The 25,397-nt window shown below is 29.9% G+C and overlaps 1 protein-coding gene across 3 annotated transcripts in view; it reads right to left on the minus strand.

Moving 5' to 3' along the window:
• Positions 1-25,397, minus strand: part of LOC106787136 — a gene marked incomplete at its 5' end in the record, with an annotated part of 45,107 nt that overhangs the window by 11,404 nt on the left and 8,306 nt on the right. The window contains 10 exon segments of one of the 3 annotated variants that reach the window (XM_014749254.1): positions 236-356; positions 1,100-1,227; positions 1,313-1,683; positions 1,868-2,191; positions 3,094-3,653; positions 4,322-4,442; positions 6,869-6,929; positions 16,523-16,753; positions 17,281-17,718; positions 18,299-18,408. In XM_014749254.1, coding sequence (XP_014604740.1) covers positions 236-356; positions 1,100-1,227; positions 1,313-1,683; positions 1,868-2,191; positions 3,094-3,653; positions 4,322-4,442; positions 6,869-6,921 — 1,678 coding nt within the window. 3 annotated transcript variants of the gene reach the window in all.

Here is a 25,397-nt window from a genome sequence, read left to right on the forward strand (position 1 = left end):
ATCTACGTAGAAAAAAGAAATAAAAGAAAAAGAAAAAGTTTATATTGATTATTGAACAATTATACTCGAAATTTAGGTCACGTAAAACTCTTGAAATTGTATACTTAAAAATCGTAATTATTCGTGTAAATATCTAATAAAACAATCTTATCAAATATCTCGATGTGAACGTATTTCTAATTTAAAAAAAAATGTTAAAAATGTTGTTGTTTATTAGGTGAAATTGTAATCTTACTTTTATAATATGCATTTAATCCAGCAACAATGGCTAAAAGAGCAACAACGTTGGCCAGTAATTGCACGTATCTGAATCTTCCTCTCGTTACGTAATGACGATTAGCCATGTCCTTGATTATCTAAAAAAAATAAGAACAGAAACATACATACATATATATAAGACACGTGTGATAAATTTCAATCATATTAAGTATAATATAAATTATGTGGGATACTCGAGACTATAGTTCGAACATTAAAGTACCGTTAACAACGATTATGGTCACATTTACGAGATGGACATCGTTTTAACACTTCACAACTCAACCCTCCTCCCCCGACCAACCAATGATTCACAATTTATCGTTCAAATACTTCAAGCTTCTGCTCGTGAAAATGTTAAATGCCTCACAATAGTGTCGAGTATTTAACCAGGAACATTAACCAAGTCACCAGAGTGTTCACGTGAATCGCAATGTCAAGTTTTTATTTTCAGAATTCTAGAGAGAGAGAGAGAGAGAGAGAGAGAGCAAGAGAAAGCTTGTTAAATGCCACATACATTTGTTTTGTTTAAAAAAAAAACAACATCATTCAATTGAACGAGTTTAATTTTGAACCTCGTAATAATTGATCATTTTTTTCAACGCATTCGTTGACTGTATATTTTTTGTCTTGCAATAGTTCCTTTTTTTGTTTTTTATTTTTACACTCAAGGTGTGAAATTTGTATTTTCAATGAGTAACAATTAAACAAGCATTTTAATTATAAAATAACAAATCAAAATATGCAAATATATTTCGCTGAAGTAAAATTACATCCATTGACACGTGATATTTGTTTTTTTTTTTTTTTTTTATAAGAGTTAAAATTTTCTAAAACTTACCTTATGATGCAAAGACGTGCTGTTGCTACCATGAGTTCTAACGATCGTTTGTAAGCTCGCAGGTGTGCTGGTTGATTTAGTTATTGGCCTACCCGATGAATTGTCAGGTTCGTGAACCAAAGCTCTGTCTATAAAAATAATTTGACAATTGTACATTGCAATTATAATTGAAACAAACTATTATTATTGCATTTAATACGATCTCTTAATTACCTGGCAATTTTCCATATTTATGTGGGAGCAAAGGTGCTTCCATAGTTTTGTTGGTATAACTCGGTGAACTTGTTTGACTAAAACTATCGGATGAAACATTGCTATCTTGTCTAACGTTGATTGGTTTTGGCACGTAACTTTGACAAATCGCACTAAGTGGTGGTGGTAAATTAGTTTGCGTAGCTTTAGGTAATTTTTCTAATTTTTCTATACCACTTGATCTTTCCTTTCTCGTATTATGTTGTAACATATTTCTAGCCTTTTCCATATCATTGTCATATTTGGCACGCGTGGATTGATCTATGACGGATTTTTGATCGGACAACAATCGTCTTTCCAATTCTTGCGGTAATCTCGAAGGATCTTCGTATCTGTTTGATCATTTGATTAAATAAATAAATAAAAAAAAATAAGAACAGAAACAAAAACAAATAAAATTTTTAATATTTCATATTTTAATAAATGTATCTCTCTCGATAGAAAAAAACATATTTTTGTATATAGAAAATTTGGAAATGTCTTTTATTAGACACGCGAATGTGATAAAAAGTTTACCTAGATATTGATCTATCTTTATTCAAACGTCTTTCCATGTCTTTGTAACGACGTTGATCATCCTCCTCGTTCTTACTCTGTAGACGCCTTTCGAGATTTTTCGAAGCTGCTTGAAGTTCCTCAAACTTCGATCTTTTCTCTTCTTCTCGATACGATCTAACCAGTCCGACGAACTTTTGTTCCTCCTGAAAAGTGTCTCGAGGAGACTCAGACATTTCTTCTTCAGATATTTCCTCCAGTGTTTCCTCTTCGACACTTCTTCCCTCGATGCTTTTCTCTTCTTTACGAAACTTTCCTCCTCCTCCTCCTCCTCCTGGTTGTTGTCTGAGCGAGCCAAAAATATTCAATCATTTTCAATTCATTACCAAGATATTCATTTTTTAATATTAAATTATCAAAATTGTGTTTTCTAATGTTAACTCGCATAAAAAATAAATATTACATTTATTCTCTTGATAAAATAATTGAAAAAAAAAAATGTAATGAATCGTTACAAACGAGATTGATCGATTAAATAGGTTAAATGTTGATTAAAATTCTTCATGTTAAGAGTAGCACTCGTATAAGCGAGTTAATCAAATACTTTATCAAGATGGAGCACGAAACTTACGGTCGGTTTTGACGAACCTCTTACAAGTGCAACCGTCCAGAATTCTAGATGATTTCAATTTAATTCGAATGAAGTATCTTCGAACGGAAAGCTCATTGCCATCGAATCAAGTAGACTCAACGTTGTTAGGGTAAATTACCACTATGCACTTTAAACATTTCTTAAAGAACTATAAGTAGATAAGAGATAGTTCAATTTTCTTTTTGTTTTTTTTCCTTTTTCAAAATAATCTTCAAAACTTTAATCTACTCTCAACTCGACTCGACAATTCAAAATGAATTTGATTAAAAACTAATTTGCGAAATTTTTTTAATTATTTTCTTGCGGAAAATAAGTCACCCTCGCGTATAGGATGGGGCTAAAAGTTGTCAAGACCATTGCGAAAAGTGATGGAGCAGTAAACTTTAGAAAGGACAAAATGATGACCATTTGTTAAGGTCATAAAATTTAGAAAATTAATTGAAAATCATTCCCAAAAAGAGTATATCTATTGTTTTATAAAAAAAATAAAATGTGAATATTTTTAGTTCACACACAAAAAAGAGAGAGAGAGAGAGAGTTCTCACTATATATTTTATCGTAGAATAAAATATTGAAATAAAATATTTCCATTTACCTGGTACTTTGATTTTGAACATTTTGTTGTTGTCTATTCTCTTCTTTTTCATTTAAAATATCATTAAAATTAGTTTCGTTATTCTTGATAGTCCTTTCGTGAAGGTTCTTCTCAAGATCACGGGAAGCTTTTCTAAGTTCATCGAAGTTTGATTTTCGATTCTCAAGCTTTTCCTCATCCGAAAAATTGACTTTAGGAAAGTTGGCTATGAAGTTGCTGCTATTCTCATTGGCGCTTGCTATGTCCTTCGATTCAAAAGCCAAAGAGAAATCCTCGGATGGTTGGTGATGGTTATTATGCGTTCTAAATGGTCCAAGGTCTATCAATTTCTCATCGATCAGGACCGTTTGTCCGTTCCAAGAAGAATTCGTAAAATGACAAGCAGCTTGTGACGATGATAATGACGATGATGTCGTAGTTGGATCGATGATTTTTTTCCCTTTATACGTCGACGTGTTCTCGCATCTGTTATTCTTTGATTTTTCAATTGGTATTGGTTTTTCGTTTTTCGATCTTTTTGGTATTGCTGGTGGACGTATTGGTATCGGAGGTGGTGCTACCTAAACTCAAAACACATCCACACATTTCTTTTTATTACGTTTAATTTATTCGTTGGGGTGTTCGTAAATATTTCGATAAAAATCATTTCGACGATATAACGTACGAATATATTTAATTATTAATGACAAAAATATATTATAAAACTATTTAAAAATAACGTAATTAAACCAATTGCAATGCAAGAGTACGTATGTAAGAAAAAAATATAATTATATAAATAATATTTATTTTAAATATTTTTCTCATATTCATAGTTTTAACGTTATAGTTTCATGTTATAGTTTCATTCATAATTCATGTTACATGTTATATATTCATTTAACGTAGAAATGAATTTCAACGTGGCAAGGAACGTGTTCAAATAAATGAAAGGTAACATCGTATACTTGCTGTGTAGTATTTCGAAGAATGTTATAACTGTATGCGTGCTTGTAGATGTATACACCCAGATTGCACATGTGTTATATTGTGACTTGTGTAAATGTATGTGTGTGTGTGATGACGAACTGATAGAATAATTATGCACACATCCAAAATAGTTTCTGTTAATAAAAAACAAAACAATTGATTACAAAATTATATTTCTTTTGTTATATGATGCTACACGTTTTTTTACGTTTTGATATATTTCTTATAATTCGGATATCTATGAAATAAAAATGATTACCGTTGGTGTCGCCGAATGACGACGCGGTATAGGTGGTGGCATATTATTTTCATTGGTAGGTGGTGGTTCCGGAAGTAGAGATGCTCGTGGTGGTAATCCGACGCTATGAATTCTACTTTGTCTGGAATAAAAGAAAAAATGTGCTTTTTATAAATAATCCATCATTTTCGATTTTCATTAACATGCTGTTAGATAAATAAATTATTAGCATGGATTGGAAGATTATAATTTATCATTTTTTTTTTTTTTTTACACACACAGATATCCTCTTTGCAGACGTAAAATCTTAAGCTCCTTGACAATGGTTATTATTAATTTAACTTCTCTTCCGTTATTATCTTCTAACGTAATGCACATGTAAAATCTGCAAAAGCTAAAGAGTTCTTATTAACGTCGACCAAAGTTATAGGATTTGCTGAAGCTTCGGCATAAGTGTTAGAAACAGATTGAACCACTCAACGAACTACTACTGCTATCGACGTTTTCGAGTTTGGAATATTAGAAATTGAAAAGGTGAAATATAATTTGAGAAATAATTGATAATTCAATGATAATATATTTTTGTTTATTTTCAATTAAAATAAATAAGAAAATGATGTGTGTTCTTCTGTAATACGTATCCCAAATTAAATAAAAATAATTACAAAAATTGATTGAACGTTAGTTACTTCCAATTGATAATTAATTATCATCTGACAAAAATAAATTAGAAAAAGAAGATGTAGTTTATATCTATTTTAAGAAAATAAGCAAGAAATATTAATAGACAGTGATGAATGAACGAATAAGCTCAGATTAAATATGAACACACCAGTGAACTCATAAAAGGATGCGTAAAATCTCTTGGATGAAAGTCTACGTATTCTGAATATCCATTTCATATGCATCAGCATCTTCTCTCGTTCTTACTCACCCTTAATGTTCGTTGCATCTTAATTCGAAGACTGTTTACCAACCGACAAACTTCAATTCTTGGAAGCCCATGAATGCTTCCTTGCAAGCTACTCGAAATTCATTCGCTATTCTATCTCATGACTGACAAAGGATCGATTTTAAAAGTATATTACTTTAAATATTGAATAGAAAGGATTTATATCTTCTAAAGACTTTTCATTCCGCTTTAAATGGTATATAATTTTTCTTATGTAAATTTTTCAAAAATATTTCTCTATTTATTTCAAATCTCTGATGTATACAAATTTGTAAGTTTGAATGTTTTTAAGAAATTTGGTTTAATAATTCAGAACAATTTTTTCACACATTGATTATAGTTTAAAAATTTATATTAAATATTTTAGAAATATTTTATATAGATAATATATTTTTGTAAAATTATTCGACTGTTGTTTGTTGTATTAAATGTATTTAGCATATTGTTAATAAATCATTGAATTTGATGTAAAGAAGATAAATTATGTTAATCATACGAAGTTGATCTAAATATAACAAGTCTATTGTACTAAATTGCTCATCTTTCTTCATTAGTCAGGAAGTATAGATGCATATTTTAATGAACGAAAGCTATCATATTATCTATTATACAAATATACAGTTCTCGAATACAAAATGCTGACGTAAATATATTCTATATATCACAAATTGAATTATTAATATTCTCAAATACATAATTCACACAAATTCCAAATAAATAATTTTATAATTAACAAATTCTACTTTTAAGTTATCTTCTACATTGAATCCAAAAAATAATTTGAAATTTTATTGAAAATAAAATTCCAACAAAAGAATTTATATTAAAAAATTCAATAATTTCAACGAATTACGCAACATAAAAAATATATTTTGATATTATAAATAATAAATTAATATATTAACTATATAAACATATATTTTTTGTTTATTTTTCTTAATAAATAAAATTCTATTAAAATTTGTACGTTACTATAAATTGGATCTAATAATCCTAAACATTTATTTTAAGCCTTTCAAACTTAAAACGATTAAAGGATAAAATAATAGCTGACTCAGGTGCATCTAAACGAAGGTTGGTATTCTATAAAATAAATTCGTAAATTCAGCTTGAACCGTAACAATCGTCATAACGATGATCGTAATAAATATAATAATCAATTGCATAATATTTCATAAAGAAGAAATAAAACACGCGGGTCCGTAATAAAATAATAATCCTTAGATTGAAATAAACATAATCAAGATAAATTCATCTTTTCTACAAAAAAAAAATGAAATTACTTAGAAATGAAATATTCTCGTTTGTACATTTTATAGAGAACTTAATTGAAATCCAGGGATGATTATGATTTCAAAAACAATTATTACTTTTTTTTTTCATAAATGCATTCTTCCTTTAAAAGTTAAGTTTCGAATTAATATAATCCGACGATTTAATTAGTTTTACTACTCGTATTTTTGCTCTTCAAACTAACTGATTAAATTTTTCTTTCAAGTTCACGAACAACCAAAAGAAAATTATTGGGAATATTTTTCCCAACGATAATTAAATAAAATAAATAAAAATATAAATCTACGTCAAATTGTGTTGTTTTTTTTGTTTTTGTTTTTTACCTCGGTTGTCGAGTTGGACTTAAATCACCGCCACGAATGTTCATCGTCGACATAGTTCTGTCTGTAAAAAAAGAAATAAAAAAAACATATTAATTATCTGAAAAATTCGTTCTAGGATACAAAGTATGATTAATAAACGCACACTCTATTTGTTTCTTTTGTTAAATCGATTGAAATTTTCGTACGTGTTCGCTCGATGTAATTAAAACCGACGATAATATAAATATTTGTTAGTATCATGACGTCATTCGTTCATTTTTTTTTTTTTATTACGAAACAAATAATACTACCATCGAGTTAAAAGATGCAGAGAAAACAAAAATAAACGAGTAAATCGACATATAAAACATTGAAATCGATTAAAAAAAGTGAAAAAAAAAAAGAAAAAAGAAACGTTCCTCGTACGTATTCTCTCAATGGAAATTACCATTCGCAAATAATAAATATTTATTTTTATCTAGACGTCACTGGATAAATATTTTGTATGATTCGAGATACCTTTCAAAAAAGAAAAAAAAGAAAAAGAAATGCAGAAAAAAGGAAGATGGAAAGAAAAAAATTCTAAAAACCAATTCAAATAGTTGCACATATTTCTTCAATGAAATGAAAAATTACGATAACGAACGTGCATTATTTTAAATTATGACGATAGTGATAAGTCACGAAATAAAATCTATATACATATAATATTCAGAAAAATAATTAAAAAAAAAAGAAAAATCTTAAAAAATCCATGAAAATAATAGGAACGCGTTTGTCGAAATAATATGCAAAAAATTAGGATAATAAATAATAGTCATTTTAGGATGAGACGACTCATTCGTAAATCCATTCATTTGTCAGAGAATAAATATATCATCTTATCTGTGAGAAAGATGATGATACTTTATGCACAATGGTTTCGCAACTGTGCACACGAAGTAGGAACATACTATTCAATTTCAAGCCGCTTCCACATCGTCTATTACTAGCAGCAGACAATATGGAAGGTCCATTCTAACATTTCCTTCTTTGGGATCGATGTGCTTCCTCCATTCCTATCTAAGTACCAACACCACCAACATCTCTAACACCACCCCAACATCACTGCCAACAGCAGCATCAGCAGTTAGATGAGATGCTGCTGCTGCTGTCTTCGTACGTCTCTACTCGTGAGAATGCACATACATACATATTTTAACAATCCCGTAGTACCTCAAATCTTGAAATTTTATTCGAAATCTTTGCGATAAATTTTTCTCACTTTCCATTCTTTTTTTTTTCTTTGAATGAAAAATTTTTTGTTGTTCTTTTCATGTGAAAATTTTGTATAATCGATCCATCGTTGAAATATTCTTAAAATTATTAATATTATTGTACTTTGCTAATTATTGTTTGGTTAATTTTTAATTAATTAATTATGTTGTTATATATTTTTTTTTTTTTTTCAATTGTCACACACACACACATTTTATTTTAAATGAAAATATGTGTGTTGTTTAAGTAAACATGATAAAAAAAAAAGATAGAATATAATTTGATAATTTAAACGCGGTAGCCTTAGCGATAATCGATTTAGCCTAATCGAGATGATTTAAAAAATCCTTTCAATGAGTAAATACTATTACTACTTCATCCTCGGCACAACCTCGGGTAAAACTTTTCGCACGGTTTACTCTTGAAAATTCGTTGTAAAACGTATCTAACTTTTCTCTCCTGAGAAAACCAAATAAAAGGGATAAACGAAAAAAAGTTACTCGGTACGCTTTTCACAATCTATTATCTATTACACCATTCTTTCCTTTAAATTGTAAATTACATGCTCGATTGTAGTAGAATTGCAAAAGAAAAAAAAAAGAAAAAAAGAAAAAATAAACAAAATAAACAATGAATTTGTAAAAGCGTTTAAAAACTTTTAGCCTACCCTTTAACATACACACATACGCATATACAAATGTAAAATCCACGTAACTGCGAGCAAGAAAGGAAACGTAAATTAATTGTTTCTTCATCCATTTCTTATCTATTATTTTATATATTTTGTTTTTTCTTTAGCAAAGTTAGTTTCTCTTATAATTTTTCCTTCCCTTTTTACCTTCCACCCCCAACCCTTTTTCATTCTTCTATTTCTCTAAGTTTGTTTTTTTTCCCGTTCCTTTTCCCCCTATCATACCTTACATCTTCGTTTCTTTATTCTTTTTTCTTGCTTCCACCTTTGTATTCGTTCCTTTATTTTCCGAACCAAAGAGACCCGACGAAGTGTTTTCCCTTTTTAACTTAGAGCCGTCAAAACAATTCTCCCTGGACTACGGTATATGTACTCTATTTAATGAATCAAATCTTTTCCAACAACTACTTTTATTACGCGGCGGCATTTTAATCCATTTACTTTTAACAAATATTCTTTTAACTGAAATATATTATTTTTTTTTTTTTTTTCTTAAAACGCGGACGCGAAAACGCGTAAGTTTTTTGCACAACAGAAATCTAATTAAAAATTATTACATTTTTGTTGGCATTCTTAATCGCAATTAAAATAAATCTACCTTAAGCGCTTTTGTATATATGTGTTCGTAAATTATTTTATTAATATAAATAATTTAATTAAAATAATAGTATTATATATATATATATAGAAGATTTATATGAATTTTAACCATATTTCGTACGTATCTTTGCATGATACGACTCCTATAAATAGTTCATACGAAGCTTTTGCATAGAAAACCCGTATATGGGTTGCTAGTAACGAAACACCTTGTATATTTGATAATAAATTTTTGATAAAATATTAAATAAAGTAGATTCACTTAAATCATCTTCTATCTTTTAAAGTGATAAAATAATTCTTAACGATTTTCTATATACATAAATGATTTATTTGATCACTATTAATTAATTAATTAACTAATTACTTAATTAATTAATTAATTAATTATAGTAATTATTGTTCTTTGCAAAATCCAATTAAAATACTCGCATAAATAATTATTAGAAAATATATTAAAGCACATTCGAAATATCCAAACGTAAATGCGATTAATTCATCTATCGTAGATTTGATTAAAGTTTAATAATAATAGTAACAGTAGTAGTAGTAATATATATGTGTATAATATGCTAATAATATACCTCTCAAGACTACTTATAAATTTTCAATAGAAACTGTTGAAACTGTTCTAATTGCACTAATTGTTCACAAAATTAGTATTCCAAATGTACTTTTCTCTCATTTTCTATAGAAAACAAATGTAAATGATCAATAATACTTCGAATAATTATACGTTAACTTCATCTTAAATAGAATTCGTTCTATCAAAAAAAAAATAAATTTAGTCTGAAAAAATATGATGATTTTATTTTAGAGATATAAAATAAAATAAAATAAAATAAAGTAAACCAAAGGACCATTGAAAAATAGAGAAAGAGATTCATAAAAGGAACTTCAACGAAATCGATAACCCGTCGTCGCGATAACCCAACGACGTAAAAAAATGTCCATTTTTCTGCGATTCTTTTGACAATTTTTCCTTTTTTTTTTTTTCTCTATTTTCGATTTAACACCGTGAAAAATGTATTTTACCTAAAGATAATATGTTAAAAAGAAAAAGGAAAAAAGGATTATCAATCGCAATTATGATTTTAAATTGAATTTCCTATATAATCGTAATTTAAAAATATTAAAATCTACTTAAAACCAATCGACGAATATAACAAATATCGTTCCAATAAAATGAATGCAATCGTTGTTTATTTTTTTTTTTTTTATTGATCTCTTGACATGCAAACACATAATGCAAAATAAACACAAGACGTATTGGCACGTGTCTCGTACCTTTTCCTTTTTATTTTTCAACCCTCGCGTTCGATAATATAAGTTTTATCTCTTATTTTTGTATGTTTTGTATATCACGCAAAACAAATCTAGACTTTAATCGAAAATAAGAAGAAGAAAAAGAAGAAGAGAGAAAGAGAGAGAGAGACAGGAAAAGAACAAAAAAAGAATTTTAATAACTATGACCTTTATCGATCGGAACGATAGGAATAGGGCGACTATATTAAATCGTCGAACACGTAAAACACGGCTAATGGTCCTGGATATTCTCTTTCTCTCAAATTGATCCTCATAAATGGTCATTGAATGTTCCATCGCGATACGATAAAAAGATTACATGCAACCTGTCCGAGTGTAACTTTATCAAATTAGATATAAAAAATTTGTGCAGGCATAATCGATTGAAATACATTTAATGTAGGACGTTTTTAGTTTTCTTTTTTTTTTGCTTTTTTACATTCATAAATTTTAATGATGACGATGATAATAATAATCATAACGAAGTACGATACTAAAGAGTCTATTGACTTTTCGATAAAATAAAATAAAATAAAATAAAATAGACAAATTTTTATACCATCTTTATATAGGTACATAATTTTGATAATAAAATAGGGGGATGGGTAGGATAGAAAATAGAAAGAAACGGAAATAGATAAAATGCATATTGCGTTAGATTCGATTTCTGAAAGAAGCATTCAAGTGAAAAATACGAATGGTTATTAGATTCCTTATACGTTTCCTATTCGCTAACAAGAAACATCAAGAAATCTTCTCAGTAGACTATACCGTTATCAATACGATACTATCCATGACGTATCAATTGATGACCTACTTATGTACATCAAAAATATATCCTTGCTATTTCTATACGACACTCTACAGCACGTAAGAATGACATAATCTAATAAAGTATAAACTAAATCATACTTTATTTAAATCCGAAATATATATATCGTAGCAATCCTTACACGAATTTTTAACCCATCGGGCATAGAAAAAAATAAAATAAAATGAAATCTCTCTTAAACTCGTTTACGTGAAAAGTATATCCTTCGAATAAAATTCTTTATATGAATTGCAACGTATCAAAATGAAAAGGGAGGTGGGGAGATTGAAAAAAAAGTACTATACTACTCGTAGTGTATCAAAAATATACCCAAGTAATCTCTAAATAAATTGTAATGTGTATAGGGAGATAAATAAAAATTTTCTATATATTTTTATATTATATGTGTGTGTATAAAGAGAGAGAGAGAGAGAGAAAAAAATATTATATAAATAAAAATGAAACGAATTTTTTATAGAAATTTAGGAAAAAGAAGAAGAATTTATGAGAAATTTATATGGCTGGCAAAGGTCCCCGAATATCGAGTTGAAATCGAATATGAATGCAAACGACATTCGATGATTGACGCGTTATCAGAAAAGGAAGAACGAATAGAAAAGTTGTGTAGTGTTTTTTTTTCTCTCTCTCTCTCTCTCTTTTGTTTTTTTTTTTATATATTATATATTATATTATAGAATATAAAGTTACGTGGTGGATATCCAACGTGTCATTGCAGTTACAGTTGCAGTTTACAGTTGGGGTTGCTGATGCTGATGCTGATGTTACTGGTACGAGGCTATAAATCAAGGAAGAATTTTCAAGCCATAAATCAATGTTTGTTTCTTCTTTATATACGATTGAACGTTTTGCCATCCGTCATGTGTGGGTATACTTTTGACGTGTATGTAACGGATGCTCTTCGACACGACAAACCTTTCTATTCCAACTGGGATAAACTTCAGAAAAGATCCCTAACGAAAAACAAATCTAAATCGTTGATCTAACTCCAAGAATTTTCTTTAAATCCAGATAAATGGTTTCAATGTTATATTACGGTATATATACCAAAAATTCATTTATTTGTATCGACAAAAATTTGTAATAACAAAATATTTCTATTAAACAATCTGCATATTTAGATATTAATGAAATATATTATATGTGTTGTTTATTATTGACATAATTAAAGAATAAAATTAAGCATAAGAGATTTACTTTTGAAAAAAAATCGTTAAATGTCACGAAATATTTGATTGAATAATAATTATTGACTCAACCTATACAATTGGTATGAAAAAAACTTTGATCGTTATTCGAAATTATTGAACTAGTCGACTAGATTTGATGAACATTAAAGAAATACTGATTCTTTCGTAAAGATACAAATTCACAATTACACTTACAAACCACATATACAAACAAATATTTTCCTTTTGGATATCTGTCATTCTAGTCATATTGTTTCATCCGAAAACGACGTTCTATCGACAAACTCCCACGGTCCACGTACTCTGACAACATTGATTTTCTAAAAGCAGGACGACCGAGTCTAGTTCCTCGATCTCGCATTTTTATTCTAAAGAAAAAGAAAAGAAAATGAGAATACAAGAAAGAACAAGAAAAAGAATAGAATAATACTACGTCACTGTTGAATACCAAATGCGAATAAAATAAAACCTGCAAAACGTGATCCGTATAAAATAACAAAAAAAAAAAAACTTAAAAGCACATAAACGAAAAAAGTGAAAGAATGACAAAAATGATCTTAAAAAAATACAAATTAATTAAAGTAAACATATTTAAAAGTACGTAAGTATAGGAAAATGGCTATAAACAAAACCAACGTCAGGGTCTGTCTAAAAAATCCCTGATAACTAAAAGATAAGCTAATGTGCTACTTTTCTTTTTGCTTTTTTTTTTATTTATCTTCTTTCTCTCTCTTTTTCTCTTTCACATCATAAAAGTTCACTCAAGAGAGAAAAGATACACGCAATTTGATAACACACACGGTGCCAGTGTTTTGGTTTAAACGATGCGACCGCATCTTCGACGACAAAAATTTATCGAACACGATTTTTTCGATACACACACGTATACATGTATGTATGTTCTAATATTGGTAAGGTCGTAAAAAAAAGAAAAAAAAAAAGAAAAAAAAAGAGAAATCCATAATCATCCTCTCCAACCTTGCAAGATTTCATACAACATCCTCACCCTTTCACATTTTTTTCATAAACCAATCGCTATTTCGCTACCATAGAAAATCATTCGTCTTTGTGTTCGACCTGTTCCTTTTTATATCTGATGAAAAAATAACTCCTATATATACGTGTATAATACACGTATACAAGAGTGTCCTAAAAGTCGTTTCACCGCGTATTCAAAAAAAAGAAAAGAAATTCTTTTTTGGCTGGTATTTTTGAAATATATCACCATCGCGAGTCCCCAACCCCAAAACATATTTTACTATATTGCAACTGGAAATTTATATCTTGTAATTAAAATATTTAATTATTATACTTAATTGTTCTTTTTTATTTTTCAATAAACTAGCATTTTCATATTCTTCTTCTTCTTATTTCGGTAAAATAATTTTTGAAACAATCTGAATATTTTTATCCTCCTTGTGTGTATGGTAAAAAATATTTTACCACATATAATATATTAACGCGACTTTCATATAAAAATATCACAATGGACAAACGCATTTTTCTTCCCTTACAATATTTTCTTTTCTTTCCTCTTTTTTTTTTTTTTTTTTTTTTTTATGATTATCGCGTAATCGAAAAATCTGCCATATCATCATCGATATGGCTTTCAAAATGTGGAAAAAAAAAAAAAAGGAAGAAAAGCCTAGCTGTATGGAATTTTTATTACATCGTTTATATATTTTCCTACTAAACTTCCCCTCTCTCTCTCTCTCTGCTTCTTCTTTTACTTCTTCAAAAATATAAAATGTCCTTTTATCCCTCTCTCTCTCTCTCTCTCTCTCTTTTTCTCATGCAAACAAGCATATCCAAAAAGCTAGCACAGCTTCCTTTTTATCCTCTACCTTTATAGGTTAAAGTTTCTTTCTCTTCCAGTTCATTCCCTAAGGATGAACATCGGGAAAAAATGTTTAGGAGGGGAAACAAAAATAATAATAATAAAAAAGAAAAAGAAGAAAAAAAATATCGAGAAAATCGGCTCATCATCTTTGCAAATTTTCTCTCTCTCTCTCTCTCTCTCCCTCTCTCTCTTTCCGCGATTGAATTCTGTTCCTGACATTCCTCCTCGTTCTTTTTACCCAACAACTGTTTTCTCCAACGTGTGAGAAAGAAACTCAACCCCTATCATCCCCCTTCTCGCACTCTTTCTCTCTCTCTCTCTCTCTCTCTTATACTTATACTTTTATTTCGTTTTCTTTCGTTTCCTTCACTTTCCTCTTTGAAATTCTTAGACGACCGATAGAAGGAACCTTCGCAATAATATTCCTGGATACCGAGCAACCACAAACGCATCGAAATTTCAAGCATGCTTGGGAATGCGATCGACATAGTCTGTAGTCTGTAGTCTGTAGTGTGTAGTGTGTAAAAGCAAGTAAAATGCAAAGAACCTTTGTGTCCCACCCTCTCCCCTCTCTCTCTTTCTCACTCTATCTCTCTACAAAGTTCATTTACTATTTAAACGAAGTAACGTTAACTCCAAAGGAAAATGTATTTACATTCATATTAGCTATTTCATCTATTTTATCATCGTTACTGTAATATACACTTTTCTATTCTTTAAAAAAAGAAAAAAAAAAAAGAGGAACAACTTTTTCCATCTCTCTCTCTGTCTCTCTTTTTTTCTCTCTTTATTTCTATTTTATTTCTTCTATATATGTTTTATCGAGACAATTTTTACGTTTATAAGTTTTCAACAAACTTTACTTGTCTCTTCCTCCTCCTCTTCTTCTTTTTCTTCAGATTGTCTATTTTTATTATCGATATTATCAACTTATTTCAATTCTCTATTTTTTAATTTTTCTCGAATGTATTATATCGATCAAATAATTTAATAAATCTCTCCTACTTTAGCATATATATTAATAAATAACATTAATCGCATTATAGATAAATGAAAATCGATCTGATAGGAAAGAGAGAGGGAGAATGAGAGAAAGAGAAAAAGAGAGAGAGAGAGCGAGAGAGAGAGAGAGAGAGAGAGATAGAAAATATCATTTCGACGTCGCTGCTTTTATTTTCCGCTCATTTTATTATCTGATAATATATTCCTAGTAAAAAAGAAAAACAAAAACAAAAAGAAAAGAAAGAATAAAAATATAAGATAAATAATCGTTTTAAATCGTACGATCAAAATTATGCATATGGCTATCTATAAATATATTTAGAATATTTATGCTAATTTAATAACTGTTGAAATATTTCCAATATATATTTGAGGAATTATATTATACGTATTAAAAATATTATTAATATCGGAAATAAGCGTGAAAAAATATTTCATAACGCGTATTGTGATTTTAACTATTCGATCTCAATTATAAAATCTTATTTATTTTAATAAAATGATAATAGAGAGCTTTACTACGAATTCGATAGTACAATGATTTCATTTCGTAAACCTTGCGTAACACTTACAAAGCTTCAAATTGTTTCAACTAATCGATTGCTATCAAACTCGAAACCTTACGAGTTTAAACACGGCATAGTAATCTATTACTATTAAAATAACGTATACGTAGTTTAGAAACAATCGAATTAACAATATAATTAATAGGTACATATTATTCGAATAATTACTATAATTGTACACTTAATATTATTAACATTTATATAATAACAATTCATAAAAACGGAATGTATCGAAATAAATAAAAAATATTTAATTCGAGCGTATTAACAAAAATAAAATTTGATCAAAATTTATCGACATAAATATAATATCAATCGATCGAATATATGCAAACACAAAAATGTATAAAAATAAATAAATAAATAATATATAACTTGTGTGTTTAAATACTTACGATCGATAATAGCAACACGTAACAGAGTTCGTTCCCACGATGTCCTCGAAAGATCTAAGATCGACAAAGGTTTGTTCAGTTACTTAGTAGCTGCTGATCGAAACTGTTGTTCTTCCACGTTGACAATCCATCGCAGATATCTTCATCTTAAACTTCGGCATGACAAAGAGATTCTTCGTATTCTAATCGGGATTTATCAGTACCCCGATTCATCTCCTTTATCGTCTGATCCTATCGAGACGCACCATCTCCAAACCATTTAAGATACATGCCGCCCTCAGTTTATTATCCTAAGATACCTTTTCCCCTATTCATTTACGAACAAGAAAAAGGAAAGAAAAGGAAAACTATTTTCGCAACTTTCCTCGGTTTCTTATCAAAAAAAAAAAGAAAAAAACACATAAGCTTTAAGGGATTGACCCATCGAAATCTCTTATCTTTCTTTCGTTACATCACCGCTTTCTTATGTTACATCAATGAATTCGTTCACATGACAAATCGAATTATAATTATACTTCGATAAATTTATTAATGCAAATGCTAATGCTAATCAAAGTTTAAATAAATATATGTAAATAATTTGTTTTTAACATTGCTAATTGTTAAACGAGAAAACAATAAATCAACACAAAATAAAATGAATTCTAATCCGTGTAATATTTCAAATACGAGACACCAAATTTTCAACTTTCTGTCTATTATTATTACAAAAAAAAAGTCTGACAGACCTATCATTCGTATTTAAATAATAATCTTACTTTTTTTTTTTGGAATATTTCACATAAGATCAGCTTTTTCCTATTCCTTCTTCGTATTCTTGGTTGTGGACCAGATATTTGTCCAACCGTAATCGTTTACATTCTATGATATTTAAGTCAATGAATTTCCCGATGTGTCCTTGACACTGTCGAATGCACAAAGTCACCAGGATCGAAAACAATTCGATGATGCACCTATGGATGTTCGAAATCTTTCGTAGGAAGATAAACACGTGGAACGAACTACGTGCGTACTATGTGCGTGGGTGGTAGCGTACTACTGAGTTTCACGTTCCTGTAAAGCCAATCCTGACGATTTCCCCTACTCTTTAGTTTCTAGCTCGCGGCATCTTCCACCCCTTCCAACAAACTCCGCCGCCCTCTGCGAGTCCTCTGCTGAAAACGAGTTTGCGCTCCTGCCAAACTCCGTACTTCGTCCTGAAACATCGTAGCAATGATAGTACTCCTCTATTATTTTCTCTCCTCGATAATCGAAAATTAATCATCCCCTTCGTTCGTCTATTCATTTTCTAAAACGATACCGATTATGTGCGATTATGATATTAAATAAATCTTTTTGAAAAAATCATTTAGTATTTATTCAGGTATTTTGTAAAATCCAAGGTGGGGTGTTTTCTAACGATTCGTTAATTGTTACATTTAAATATTAAAATGAAATTAACTTTCCCTAATAATTTTCGATATATACCTGAAGGATTACTGTTTCTTTTTTTCTTTTTTTTTTCAATCGATATTTCAATTTTACCAACAATAAAATGTATCTTTCATATTCGATGAAATCCGATCCATCATACAATTCGAAATCGATAAAATGTTGCAGAAGTATATCTTGTCTAGAGAAGTTATGCATTAGTTTTCTAGGTAGACTAAGGAAGAAAAATTGCTACGAATCTTTCATCGAGGTATCTTGACATAGTTGATAGACGGGCCACTTACAGACTCTCGACGACAAGAAGCAATAATCCTCGAGGGATTGAAGGGACACCTCTTTACTTACTTTCTTCTCAGGACTTTCAAACGACTCTTCTTCTTTTTCTTCTTCTTCTTCTTATTCTTCTTTTTCTTCTTGTGTTTTCTTCTATTCATTTAAATTGGTAACCAGAAGCCCTGCATTTGCAACAAAAAATTTCATTAAAGTTCTTTGCAATGTTTATAGAATGTTAACGGAATCATTTATCAAGAATATTATCGTATTTTAACATTCATACTAATTCAATTATTATTTAAATATATATTTAAACAATATAATATATTAATTTGTATTCATTGTAATATTAATTAAAATTAAAATTAAAATTAAATTGAATATTTGCATTATCGCAGATTAACGATTATCGTAAAAATTATAATCATAATTATTGTCATATAACTCTATATTTCAAATATTATCTAATCATTCTAAAATCAGTATAATAATAGAATTATAATCTAACTCTATAACAAAAGAAAATTTATTTTCTAATAGTTGCATGAAAGTACCTAGAATAGGAAGGTCCTGACAAATGCTTAGGATTATAAGAGAGTTTTCGCACAGATTCATACACAAACATACACATACACAAATAATACAAAGATCACAAACACAAGTTTGTAAAGTCCAGGTTGTGGTAAGATTTACTCAAGCCACGAATGTAACAAAAGAGATCAGTATGGCCAACTGATAGATTGATTAAATCATTATATCTATATTCTTTCTATCTCCCTCTCTCATTCTAATACCTTCCTACTATTATAGAAAATATTTCTCTTTTCTCTAATCTTATAAACTATATCTACCAAGTTGATCGTTATAAAATTAAAAAGATATATACATCTTTCCCTCTCTTTCTCATTATTTTCCCAAGAGTCTCATAAAATAAATGAATTGTTATTGTGCATAATACTAAAGTAAAAAAAAAAAAAAGAAAAAAAAAAGAAAAAAGTAAGGAATAAAAAATATTTATGTATTTAGTCTGACACTGTTGTAACCGTTAAACGTAATAAGTACACATAAAACACGTCGTATACTCTCTCTCTCTCTCTCTCTCTCTCTTTCTCTCTCTCTCTCTCTCTCTCTCTCTCTGATACTATTTGTAATAAATCGTTGTAATTGAACTAAAGCTCTTTTAGCATCTCTCGAGGACCGATAAAAGCAAATTACATATGCGAATACTCGCTCGTAATTGAATCTATGAGGCCTGAGGGATGGGGTATGAGGATGAGGGTGAAGGTGGTAGAAGTTGTGAGGGGGTAGAAGAGGATAAGGGTGGGTGAGGGTTGAAAACGAGTGTGCTATCTCATTGTACATAACTTATTACGAGTAATAAATCCCGTTGAGAGTACGTATATCTTGTAGGTATGGGGAAAGTTGAGAAAAAATTGTCAAGATAAATGGGCAAGAAAAGGAAGGAAAAAAGGTTGGGTAGAGGAAAAAAAAAATAAAAAGAGTGTATATACACCGGTAACGCAGAAGAAGAAGAAGAAGAAGAAGAAAGAGAAAACACGTCTTATACTTTAAACTCAAGTGAGATTTACAAAACCAAGGAAGAAAATAAACGTTTCGTACGAGAGTTAGTATCGTCTGACTCGTCCACAATTTTGCAAACTCGTCGACAAAATTTACGATTCACACGAGTTTAAACCAAAGCGTAAGGTCTCGACACTATGAAAAAACAAAGACTGCTTTTGCAGTATTACGTGCGTGGTTTAGCGAGAGATATATTATATATGGTGTTGCTTTCTTGTCTTCACCTTATATCTTTTTAAGCGAGAGAGAGAGAGAGAGAGAGAAGGGATGGAATATAGTTAGCGAAGCTCGTTAATAAAAGCTCGTTTATTCGAAAAGGGATCATAATTATCTAAGGATAATTAAATTTTCTTACTCAATTTTTTTGTTTTATAATTCATTTCATCATATTTCCCCTTAAATATTACTTTTATTTTTTCTCTATAAAGAAAATTCTATAAAGAAAATAAATTTTTGTTACCGTACCGTGTTGTATTCTACAAATTTGAATTGACATAATATAATATATTACAAAAATAACTTATTATAATTATGTTATATCAATCATAAAAAATATATACAAACACCATAACTTCGACATTTTTAGATACGAAAAAAAAAAAGAAACCTAAGATTCACCTAAAGGGTGTTCGAAAAAATTCCGAAGAAGTAAACACTTAGAATTGAAAATGCTTACACAATAAAAAACCTATATCTTTCTGTCGTATTTTTTGGTGTTTTATTTTTCGAACCTCTTTAGACAATTTCTTTTCCCACGATTTAACATTAAAGATGCTCAACGTTAGATGTCTCCCGTAAGGAGTAATAAAGTTCGACAAGGGAAACGCCTCAACTGTGGATTGTTCTTAGTTTACACAAATCTTAGGATAAAAGTTTAACAGAGAAAGAGACGAGTGAGTGATCTTATTGTCAGCCGTTATCATCAACAACCCTCTCTTTCCTACCCTACAACAACTCTCTCTTCTTCCCCTAAAAGAGCCAACGTAATTCATGTCGACGAGACGACTTCCAACTTTTATTTGGCTAGACTGGATGGCGCCTCGGCTCCGATAATCTGGCCATTACTGGAAGATACACTGACAAGAGGAAAGGAAAGGGGGACGAATCATGAAGATGTGTATATACGTGTTTATGTATGTGTGCTATGATGAAACGAAAGCAAGAGAGAGTGAAAGAAACTAAAAGAGAAATATATATGTAGAGAGAAAGATAGAGAGAGGGAGGGGGGAGTGACAAAAGTGCAAAAGAGAAGCAAAATCTATATATGTGTATAAATATGTATGAGTAAAAGAGGGATAGAGATAGAGAGAGAGAGAAAGAGAGAGAGAGAGAGAGGTGAAGGAATTATCGATCCAACCAAATCCTTGCTACCGTCACAAATAGGTACATGGACCCATTTCATATCCATATCTATCGATTGTATCTCGTTATGTTGCATAACACGCGAATGAATTACCGTGAATTGTATCTCCTAGGAATGATAGAATTATTCTATGCCGACGATGAAGTATCGGTTTATCTAAAGGTACATCAACATTGTTAATGATCATGCAACTCCTATCGTAAGAATTGAAATATTGAATTTATCATAGAAAAAAATCTAACGAATTTCCTTATAACACGATATTAAAAAAAAAAAAACAAATTTTAATTTCAATTCGCGTTCATAAACATTTGTTCATAATTAGAATCTAAAGAAACGTTTTAATGATTGATGAACGAATATTCGATTTGTGGTCAAATTTGCATAATCTATAATATTTATTGTATATTATAGTACATGTGTAATATTTGTATATAACAGGTAGTATGAAGATATATGTAAATACGATGAAATACGTAGAAAGTAATAAAGTACTAACTCGAGAGATGCGACGTGTCTGAAACTCGACGGATAACAGAAATGCACTGCACTCTCTCACATCATCTTGCAGAAATTGTATGCTTAGTGAGAAACATCAGAAACATCACGTGTGATTTCAACGGCAAAGCTCTTCAAACGTTTCCAAGGACTTACTTATATACTATTCCAGGTAGAAAATATTTATATGAGAAAGAGTAAGATAGATGACGATAAAGAAATTACTCGTCAAAGTAATAACATAATTTTCATACTCAAGTATCCATGTCACAGAAATTTTAGATTAATTCATATAGGAATAAAATTGTTATCCTATTTTACTGATTATTCGAAATAAGAATTCTACGATTTTACAGACTTGTTTATTCCTATGTAAATATCATTTATTTATTTGTAAAATCTTAAAATAATAAAATTGTACCATTACAGTGTCATATGAACAGGTTCCAACCACTGTAAAGGTTTCATTTTAATTTCTATAATTGTGGACTGAAAAATTATTATTATTTAAAATGAATAAATTATTTTTTAAAAATATGTTTTACTTTTTTTATTTAACGGATAGTAATTAAAAGATTACGTAATTTGGATTTAAAATAAATGACAACATTCAAGAAAGTAATATCAACGAATCGAAAGCATTGATAAATCGGATTCCGTAACGGCAAATTTAAGGACAATTCCTGATAAAGAAGAGATAATTCGGGTAGAATGCTTTTGTCCTCGCGGAATAGCTATAAATTGAGATATCCTATCGGAAAACGGCGTTGTCCCGCCTCATTCCGCTAGACTGAATCTGAAAATTCGTTTCGATGTTATGACAAAAGAGAAAGGAAAGAAAGAAAGAGAAGAGACAGTAGGAAAGCTCAAAATTCTTTTTTTTTCATTTAATTTCCCCTCTCTATTGTCCTTACTCAATCTCACGTATGAATGTATGTTCGTCATTATGTGTACCCAAAATGCATGTGTGTATGTCTATACGTGTGTAGATATATAAGATCCTAATAAATATTTTTTATACTTAGGATAAATAGATTTAAATGACTCTTATTTTAAATTGAAGCACACACTTTTGTCTACGTGTAAAATACTTCTTCGAGTAATGAATCGATTTGCATAGATTGAAAAAATGGCAAAGAAAAGATGGCGGTTCAGGGAAGCTAGCAATCCCTGGCGGGTCAGGGACCAACCAACCTAAAAAATGCAACCTTCACCTCTATTTGGTAAATAGCTTTTGTCATTACTCTCTCTCTCTTTCTTGCATTATATTTAAATGTAATTTTATCGGTTTAAATACATTCGCATTTTTATTTGAATAGCGAAGACTGATAACATTTACATTTCTCTCTAATGACTATCGTTTTTATCGATCTTAAAAAGAACGTTTACATTATTCCCTACGTGTTTCAAAAACAATAATCCCTTTTTCCTTTAATCCGAATAAAAACTAAATAACAAAATAAGAATTATATTTAGTCGGCCAAGAAATATTTTTTATAACATTATATTTATTAATTACATTTAAATAAATAATAATATAAGTATTTTATATTCAAATAAATAACACGCGCGATTGGATATTGTATTAAAAAAATTATTTGATATTTTTGATTAACCCTTTCGTTAAACGACTCATATAGGGGTAATATTATCCGACGATATTCGTATGCACCAACAAATTTATATAAAACCAATAATACCCGCGCCAAAGCATGCCATAACGTTTTAAAATATAAAAAAAAAAAAAACTTAACCTTTTAAAGATTTATGAAAAGTCTTCAAAGTTTATAATTGGTAATAGATAGCAAACAAAGTGTCATACATTATAGTTGAATAACAGTTATTTCGTATCGTCCATCTTCCATATCGTAATTCGCATACCTTCGTGGACATGTGGTGATATCATATTAGATGCAGCCACACACAAAGACAAACATGTACGTATATATATATAGATTGAATTCAGAAATAGGAAAACGTTATGTAGCAAGAGTAACTATGGAACATAACTACCACCATCGCCACCACCATCACCATCACAAGCATCAGCAGCACCAGTGCAGAAGCAAAAGCAGCAGCCATTCATTTCATCAGGTTGCAGCCTGGTGCTTGGGATAAGGAGTTTGCGACTTGAGATGTAAATTTAAGTGGATACCACGCTCGATGGGATCAACACAGACTGCGTGGACAACTTCCTGCGAGTCTCTGTGTCTGCTTCCAACTGCAATATATAACAAGCTCAACACTATGCAGATGAACGCGTTTTACAACGACAATCATCATCCTTCTCCCTTTACGTAATTAACTGAATTCTAACTAAGTACGTTTGCATGTTACTTCAAAGTAATTAATGAATTCATTAACCACACATCTTTCATAAATTTTATTCCTAATTTCCAATCTGATAATAATCAAGGTAGAAGAACAACAGTCACGATGACGTTTAATATGATTTCATCATTTTTCAAAATATTGTATTTTTAATTTCCTGACAATTCTTCAAATTCTTTTTTTTTTTTTACATTTTTCCTAACCCTTTCTCTATTAGCAGCCCTTCAAAGGTATCGTATGAACGACCGACTCATACGAGAGTCGTATGAAACAAACTTTTCAAATAATACTATTGAATAACAATACAGATTTAATCAAATCAAATCTCGATCCTCATAGCGATTTAAAAAAAAAAACAACGATTTATCAAAAAAAAATCATTGATTCCAATCCTTTTCTATCTTCTTTTTTTTCTTTTTTTTTTTTTGAAATTCCAAACAATTTTAGAACTCTGTTCGTCGTAATATAAATTTATTCGCTTTGAAAAGGTACCGTAACGAATACTTTTTATACGAAATAGCATATAGAAGAAGAAGGTTAATTGGCTACTCGTTATTTTTCGCTTTGTACGTTCGGGGGTCGAGTTTGAGGTCAGTTAGCAACGATATCGGAAAACAATCGAAAGCTTCCCTCCAATACAACCGTATTTACACTCACACACATATATATATATATATATATATACAGTAGAAAATGTAGCAGAGGAATAAAAGAGGCAGAAAGAAAACGTAGCGTGTTCAACGAAGCGAATTGTCTCATCCCTTTAACGCGTGTACTTCCGATTTCAAGACGACCAAAAGTCGAACTGCAGAAAAGGGCATCGCTCGCACAAAACCTCCGTTTAATTTAGGTCGTATTTCCTTCTCCCTTAACGACACACACACACGCGCGCGCGCACGTATATTGGTTGGGGGTAGATGGATATATATATATATGTGTATATATACACATATACACATATATATCCGCTTCTTCGATTCCTTACCCCCGCGTGTAACTTCGTCCCTGACTTTCTCTCGTTTTTCCTCGTTTCTTCTTTTCTCATGTGGTGGGTGGAGAAGGAGTAGGAGGAAGGGAGGGAAAGAAATAGAGAAAGAAAAATTATCTCGGTCCGTTAAGAGAAAAAGGCGAACGACAACGACGACAACGTTTCTACTGGTATGGGTGTGTGTGGATATAAAATACGATCCTAACTGAGAAAACTAGGACCAGTTTCGTACTTATCTGACTTGGACCACAACCTTCGTCGTTGAGATAAGATCTCTTTTATATTTTTGCTTCCTTTTTTTTCTTTTTAGTTGTAGACGGAAAAGGATTTATTTTAACAAATTAAAGAACAATGATTATGAAGGTAGGATTAAAATTATTTAATTAAAATAACATAATTTTTGTATTACT

Source organism: Polistes canadensis, unplaced genomic scaffold (genome assembly GCF_001313835.1).
Source record: "Polistes canadensis isolate GaletaPanama2010 unplaced genomic scaffold, ASM131383v1 scaffold_93, whole genome shotgun sequence".
NCBI lineage: Eukaryota > Metazoa > Arthropoda > Insecta > Hymenoptera > Vespidae > Polistes > Polistes canadensis.